The sequence below is a fragment of the Nicotiana tabacum genome, chromosome 1, assembly GCF_000715075.1.
Source record: "Nicotiana tabacum cultivar K326 chromosome 1, ASM71507v2, whole genome shotgun sequence".
Lineage (NCBI taxonomy): Eukaryota > Viridiplantae > Streptophyta > Magnoliopsida > Solanales > Solanaceae > Nicotiana > Nicotiana tabacum.
Window position 1 is genome coordinate 24,019,852 of NC_134080.1, and position 8,151 is coordinate 24,028,002.

Consider the following 8,151-nt stretch of genomic DNA (forward strand, 5'->3'; position numbering starts at 1 on the left):
AATTTTTGACTTTTTGGGAAAAACTTTAGAAAACCTATTTTCATGCATTGAAATTGATTCATTTAGCATTTATTGATATAGTTAAATAACTTGTGGCTAGATACGAGCGAATTGGTGGTGGAATCATGAGGTAAAGCGATGGTTGAGGCTTGAATTGTGTTCGTGGCATCGAGGTAAGTGTTTGATCTAACCTTAACTTGAGGGATTAGGAGTCGAGTCCTATTTGCTATGTGTTACTTGTTGGATACGACGTATAAGCATGGTAACGAGTATCTATACGTCGTTGTCAAGCATGCCCGTGAGTCTTAAATTGGAGTCGTTGTGTTCTTAATAAGTACTACAAATGCCTAAGTTGTTGAGTATTGGTGCTAGATGAAGTTCCTCTTGTGAAGTTAAATGTTGGAACAAGTTTGGTTATAGCTGATTCCCTTGTCGGGACGTATTTACTTCTTACTGTCGCTTCCCTTGTCGGGATATTGTTGTTCCCTAGTTGTTCCCTTGCCGGGATATTGTTGTTCTCTTGTCGAGACTCTTTTGTGATTGGTGTTGAATTGTATACTGGGATCGGGTTGCATGCCGCAATAATATTATATTTGGATCGGGTTGCACGCCACAACAATATTATATTTAGATCGGATTGCACGCCATAACAGTGATATATAATATGGATCGGGTTCTACACCGCAACAGTATTTTTATGATTTGGATCGGGTTGCGCACCGCAACAGTAAATGATAAAAGTAGATATTGATTTGTTACTGTTTCCTTATTCTTTCTGCTGCGAATTTTAAATTGTTCTTTATACTTTTTTTCCAGAGTTACTGTTGGTAAATGATATTCCCCACAGCATGTCCCCTTCCCATCTTTAACTGCTAGTTTCCTTTATTATTACTTGCTACGTATATAAGCTTTAACCGCACAGGTTTGTTTGGTAGTCTGGTTCTAGCCTCGTCACTACTTCGCCGAGGTTAGGCTACGCACTTACCATCACATGAGGTCGGTTGTGCTGATACTACACCCTGCACTGTGTGCAGATCCCGGAGCAGCCGCTTTTGGACCTTAGCTTGGGTGGCTGCCTTCAATCCATACGGAGATCCAAGGTAGTCCTGCAGGCGTCCACAGGCCTTGGCGTCTCCCTCTATCTTTTCTTCCTGTTTCACTTATGTAATTCAGAAACAGTATTGCATTTATTTTTCGGACCTTGTTTATAGAATTCTTAGACCGTCTGTGGAGTTGTGACACCAGTCTTGGGTAGTTTTTGATTAAGAAATTATGTTGGAATTATTTAAATGGTTTAATTGTTTCTTCTGCTCGTTTCAAATTTCTGCTGTTTATAAACTGTTGATTTGCATTTGTTAAAGAATTAAAATGGAAAAAAGATAAATATTTCAAATGGTTGGCATGCCTAGCTTTCACTAGTAGGCGCCATCACGACTCCCGAAGATAGAAAATACGGGTCGTGATACTTACTTTCCTTTTTTCCTTTTTTTTTTTTGAAGGAGGGATTAGTGGAAGAAACAAAGTATTCTAAGACAAAGTATTCCAAGACAAAATCTGGATTTAGGATCTGAAAAAAGAAAGCCATCTTAGATATTGCAACATTTACAAATGTTATGCTAGCTTTTACTATTAAGTATAGACTAATTCTAATAGCAACTAACGAATTCCTAATATAATATATGAAAATATAAGGATCGAGGTGTGATATTATCACTTTCTAAAACGAGTGATTTAATTTCCCGGCTTTTGTCAGATAATATACTTTGAGGATATAACAAGCATGTTATTAGTAGTTCATATAGTGAATGTATATATTTAATTTCGACTGAAGTTGTAATGTTTCAGAATAGAAGGAAAGATACTTTTACGATCACACTTTCAATTCTTGTTATTATTCTCACAGTATTACAGAGAATACAAATACGACATGTTTTACACATAAAGCTCCTTAATATTGAGAAAACTGATGAATAAACCAGTCCTTATCCCTTCTTTTGGTGCTATTTTTGTTGTCAATTCAACATATTTCTGCAGCAAAACAAATAAATGACAAATCATCGCCAATCCTCTATGTGTTCCAACGTTTATACTAAGCAAACATTTATGTTAAGTTGAGTGATAAACTAATCAACTGGATCACATCTGATCAGTCAAGAAGGTCTTATTCTTGTCGTCTTTAATTGTAGTCTGTAGAGGCCTTTTTCTTGTTTTGAAAAATAAAAAGCTTTTTCACTTACTGACGTATATATTGCTACATAGCAATCCTCCAAGGTAACCAGATAATAAGGTAGTTAAATTGAACGTTTATCACTATATAGGGGTGTAATGGGATGATTGTAATTCTTTCGCTCGTTATAATTAGGGATCTCGGGTTCTAGTCCTGGAATGGAGAATCTTTCGGTAGAGATTATTTTTACCCCTTTTAGTCAACCTATGGGATGCAAATCCAGATTAGTCGGACCAATGAAAAGTTGAACATTTATCACATCAACAAGCTAGAGCAAGCATAAACTTACATTGGTCGCCATAAGTAACTTTGTAATTCTCCTTCAGGTAGTCTGCCGCACGAACTGGAGGAAACCTGTTGGCACATCACTATAATAATACTTCCAATATAAAAAGTACGGAAAAGGGCAAAAAATAAACCTATCGTTTGGTAAATGATTTAAGTTTACGCTTCCTTCATTTTTTGGTCCAAAAATACACTCGACGTTATCTTTCGGATTAAAAATACCCTCGCGGTTAACGGAATAATGTATGGGTCCCTTTTTAATGCGTTGTCATTATTTATTGGGCCACGTGGCCCAGTTACGTGTTGCCAACACATTAAAAAGGGACCACCGAAATTTCCGCTTGTCGTAGGGGTATTTTTAATCCGAAAGATAACATCGAGTGTATTTTTGGACCAAAAAGTGAAGGAAGCTTAAACTTAAATCATTTACCAAACAAAAGGGGTATTTTTTACCCTTTCCAAAAAAGTGAAAGGAAACAAAAGAGAAGAAGCTAAAGGTATCTGGAATCTCAAAAGAGGAACATTAGAAAGTTGAAAAATGTGGTAAATACCTAGGAGGAGAAGACTCATTACAGCAACTCTTCAAGCATTCCACAACACAATCTGGACTTGGATCAAAAAGCATAGCCACCTGTTCTTTTTTGAAGCATGATTTGTAAGTTTATGCACATCACTCATTCTTAAGAAACCAACACATTAATAAGAATACATCAATAAAATCTCCACAATGTAACTTCCTCCCTCCTAATTTAACGGTCCTATTAACCAGGAATATTTTACTGCATTTACAGTGGTAAATATCTTTGGCTTCCCAGAAAACAATGAGGATTTTTCAATTCCAAATAAACCTAAATCAATAGGACATATCTCCTGAAATATTTCATTTAGTCTGTAGCTATCAATGGTCATGCAAAACCACATACAACGGGGTCGGAAAAAAAATACCAGAATGTCACACTTAGAACTTGAACCGGTGACCTAAAGCAATTTTTATTTTAAACCATTTTTCCCATTACACTAGAATATTCTTACATCAAGAGGATTCAACAGCTTATAAATAACTTCAAAAAAATTGTTTTGCCCTATTTGCATAGTATAATTGGTGACGAACGGGATTCAATTAAACACTCTTGCGCTCCGCCCTTGACTATATCAAGAAACTACTACGGTAATTTCATTTCTTCTTTGGCATTCTGCTATCTTCAAAGGACATTATGACATGAGTAGGATGAAGAGGATTTCAATGAGGAAGATGTAGAATACCGAGTATCGTTCCTGTGTTGGTTGTGTCACTCTGTGCAATGTTGACTTAAACAAGCAATTTGTCCACCTTTCCATCATATCTCCAATGTTAACAATGAAAGCCCTGCAAATTGACAATTTTCATGTTTAAGTTATGAACTAGTTACACTGCTAATGTTAAGAAACATTGGTCATGCTAGTTATGCTGTTTCACACCACACGATAATCCTAAAGTGTAAATGAATAATTTAAGTACCCTTTCAGATGATGCACGTCCTCCCAAATCTGTGGTTTCTGTAACTTATCCCTGCAAACCTGATAAACGGAGAAGCCAATTCAAAATGAAACTATCAATACGATACAAAATCACCACTTTGTCGATTCATCATTCATGATCCTTTCTATCTAATATATACCTGAAGTCCAGGAACACCATCAGTCACTAGGATAGTAATCATTCCACAATCTGTATGAGCCCCAGCGCCATGCATATGTTTATCAGAAGAGTCTATCTCACCTGCTACTGATAAGAGGGAAACAATATGCCTGAATCATATATATGTTCCTGTACATATTATGTGGTCATGGTTTGTGCATAATCAACTCTTGCATAAGCGGTGAATTAACTTATATGTGTGTGTGCGTACTTTCTAGCAACTAACTATGTAGAAGAATCCATTAGTATTGTTAATGATAGTAAAAGAAGATTATTAAAATACTAGTTGAAAAGTTAGCTTGCTAGGAAAAGATCACATTCAAATTTTAAATAGTTCATAAACTTGAATTGCTAAATGTTGAAATTGTATAAAAATAGAACGGCGTCAAATATTTTCGAAAGAGCGTCAAATAAACCGATCAACAGGGAGCATTAATTATGTTATTATTGTGGCTCCATAGTTCCGCACAAGACATATAATTTTCTTTTCTATTCATCTAGCTCAAAAACATTTTACAGGAAGTGAAGCCAATAATTGTTGAGAAGCAAGAAGTGACTTAGCTATGTATGGAAATATACAGGGGTAGTTTAGTCTATTTAATTGTACTTAAAGTCGGTTGTTTGTCAGTTAGTTAGTGTAGTAGTCACCATATATAAGCTAGCTCACAGGTATTCTCAGAATGAATGAGACAGTTCATTTTCTCAACTCTCTGAAAAGTGAAAACCATCTTCTGCTTCTTTCTTTTCTCTCTAAATCTAGGGTTTCATTCACCCATTAATGCAGAGATTTCAGCAATAATAAGTAAACACTCCCATTTAAACTTCTCGTTTAACAACAAAAAAACATACTTGGATAACGCAGGGGGCGAAGAAGAGCAGCAGGTGGATCGAATGCACCAACTTTCTCAAAGAAATCTTCATCCACATTTAGCGCTACAGCCATGAGTGAAACTACTCTTTTACCAACACACCTGAGCATCGATCAAAACCGAAATAGGCTAATTATCAATTAAAACAAAAAAAACTATACCTGACTAGTAAAGTATGTGACAACAATTCTATGTTGTGCTTTAAAAGAAAAGTCTATGTTGTGCTTAATCTACTCCTGTTAAAGTTTAACTTCTATACATTGATAGTACTACAGTATCAGGATATTTAAAATAAAATTACAGTCGTCCATCCATAAAGTGGATTAGTAGCTTGGGAAATAAGACAGGTGGCCTATTACATGTTAAAATACAAGAATAGTGCAAAACTTCTTTACAACAACTTACAAAATGCAAGTAACTTGTAGAGAGTTGATAACTTACAGAATTGTTTTATAGTATTCTTCCATTGTAGATCTCCAACATGGCAGAACTTCTAGAAGCCCCAAACACAAATGTGACATATTAATTGAATCAGTACATATGTTTCTTAAATCAGGCTAAAAAGCTATATTAAAATTTTGTCACTAAACTAGGGAGCAGGAAAATCTATGGATATACCATGGGGAGGCCACTGATTTAGATTACCATAGGGTGATATGTCTTCAGGTGCTCCAAAATAGATGCTTTCTTTTGGGTCACCTGCATTTCAATAAAATAATATTGCATGTATTACCACAAAAAATAAAAAAAAAATTAGCCTTGACATTTTTTAAAGGACCCTTAGAGAAGAGATTTGATTATTAAGAAATTTTTCCAGTGCCTAATAAATAATTTGATTGTGTAAATATTTTACACATCGCTAGTGCATAAAACTTAAACTCGATCACTAATAAAAAGATGGGAAAATTTCACATAAGAACAATTGAGCTCCATGTTTTTCAATTTTATAGCCCATATTTTAATTTACAATCAACCAATCCAAAAATAATAGGCTAAGATTCAACATCCAACTCCAATAGGTTCTAGAAATTACTATTTAATTTTAAAAAAAAGATTGCTCCAACTTTTAAGTTAATTTTCGAATCAGTAACTGTGACTCAAATATTAGTTCAACAAACCAAATCTATTTGAATGGTGAAAGTTAAATTTTTAACAAGCTTAAACATGTGGGTTTAACTTTCGAATTTGATTTTGTGAGAAATTTGGAGTGGGTGTTATTTAGACTTGTTAGAAATAGTATAAGGAGGTTGTATATAAAATTTGAAGTCATTTAATGGAGATTTGAACTGGTTTGAACAAGAATTGCAACTGAAAATCGTGGAAGAAGTTCGTCTATAGACGCTTGTATAAAGGTATATAAAAGTGTATAATATTGTATTAGATGTGTTTATATACTCATATGCACTATTATACAAGATTATACAAAAAACTGACTTCATCTTCTTCCTTGCGTCTTTTCTAAAATTTAACTCAAATCTTGCTCAAATCTACTCCAAAATCACTTCAAATTTAAATTTTGAACTCCTTTTGATATTTTCAATCAATTGGAACAACAACCAATCCAAACAACTAACAAACGTAAAAAATTCTATTTTCGAAAGCAAAGCTTTGAATAGCATTCAATGGTGGACTTCTACTCTTCAATTTTCTTACATTGCAACCAGGTGAGACAGGGTAAGAAGCAGCAATGACGGACGACCCCGTGAAGCATATGTAGATGATGTGAGAAGAAGAGAGAGTGAAAACAATGGTTTTGAGAACACATATTTAGCTCCATAACTTTTAAAAGCAATGGTTGCAAGAACACAAGTTTTGAATTTGCTAGTGCTTTTAAAATATGTACAATATGAATTAGGTTGGGTAAAACTTAAAAACATGAATCATTTTTTGTTGTGGTGTGAAGTCATATGTATTTTCTTGTAATTCTTTCTAAAAAGATCTATTAAGTACAAATTGAAGGATGAAAGTAGAAATAATTTACCTTTGGGATTGTCATTAGAATTAAGCATCTCAGAGTAAAGGGGGGAGTAACCTCTATGATTCTTGCGAAGCAACTTCATCTTTTCTTCAAGTGAGAGACCAAAAAACCTTCTGCTCCCTTCGAAAACTCGTTGAATCAACTCTTCTTCTATCCCATGATTTCTCAGGTAAAAGAATCCATTCTCAACGCATGCCTGCAAAACACATTGGCATTCAAACTTTTACTACATTGGCACCTAAGGGTGTCGTGGTAAAAGCGGATCCAGAATTTAAATTTTATAAATTTAATTTTTAAGGTTTTTAACATAGGATCCAATATATTTCTAAAGCTATGAGTTCATATATATTATTTTGTTGCAATTTTAGTAATTTCACACAAATTTATACTCCACGTCAAAAGTTATGGATTTAATTGAACCCGTAGACTTAATGCTACATTCGCCCCTGCCTAGCTGTCAATGAAATTGGTTCAGAACTATTAGGTCTCAGCACATGCATAAGCATCAGGTAATTTCTTCTGATTTGTCCAAATTATGGTGAGTGGAGTTACTATATTGTTGGGCGATAGCAATAATACCTCGTAAATGAATCAAGATGCAAATATACTACACCACGATTATCAAAAAAAACTTTTACTACATTGTGTGAAACAATTTAAATTATAGAAAGTGAGGTGTACCTTGCGGAGTGAATCAGCGAGTAATGTGCGATCTGTAGAGCTAAGATCAATCATCGGAAGTTGCAGAGCTCCCTCCCTTTTTATTTTAATTTTTGGAAAAATCACTAAAACAAATACTACAAATCCTGAAGCAGAGTCCTCTTAAGACTACCAGTATAATTTATAGTGACTAATTTACTAACCAACTGGTGACTTGGTACTCCCTTCGTACACCTAATAATTGAACAAGCGACCAAATTTGGTCTGTCAAGAAAAGCGACCAAAGTTGGTCTCTATTTGACCGCAAATTTAGTCAAATCGTTAACTGGACTGGTTAGACTTGCTTGGTCAAATATATACTGAGATTATCGACCAATATTAGTCGCTAAAGTGGCACCCACATTAAATTTGTTAATAATTTTATTATTATTTTATAAAACTTATAAAATATAAA

General features: G+C 34.4%; 1 protein-coding gene across 5 annotated transcripts; it reads right to left on the minus strand.

The window, feature by feature from the left end:
• Window positions 1–1,799: 1,799 nt before the first annotated feature.
• LOC107814881 (azadirone synthase LFS-like) lies at window positions 1,800–7,799 on the minus strand. 5 transcript variants are annotated; one of them, XR_012708300.1, is made up of 11 exons: window positions 7,719–7,799; window positions 7,041–7,233; window positions 5,678–5,758; window positions 5,501–5,552; window positions 5,040–5,161; window positions 4,171–4,277; window positions 4,011–4,069; window positions 3,776–3,878; window positions 3,064–3,148; window positions 2,517–2,581; window positions 1,800–2,028 (listed from the first exon to the last, which is right to left on the minus strand). XR_012708300.1 is itself a non-coding variant. In XM_016640381.2 (11 exons), coding segments are annotated over exons 1-11 (867 nt in total). In that variant the 5' UTR covers window positions 7,773–7,799; the 3' UTR covers window positions 1,800–2,026. The 5 variants fall into 5 exon arrangements, 4 of the variants coding, with proteins under 4 accessions (XP_016495867.2, XP_016495866.2, XP_016495865.2 ...); XM_016640381.2 differs by having other exon boundaries at window positions 3,064–3,143; window positions 7,092–7,233; XM_016640380.2 differs by having other exon boundaries at window positions 3,064–3,143; window positions 5,705–5,758.
• Window positions 7,800–8,151: the final 352 nt, after the last annotated feature.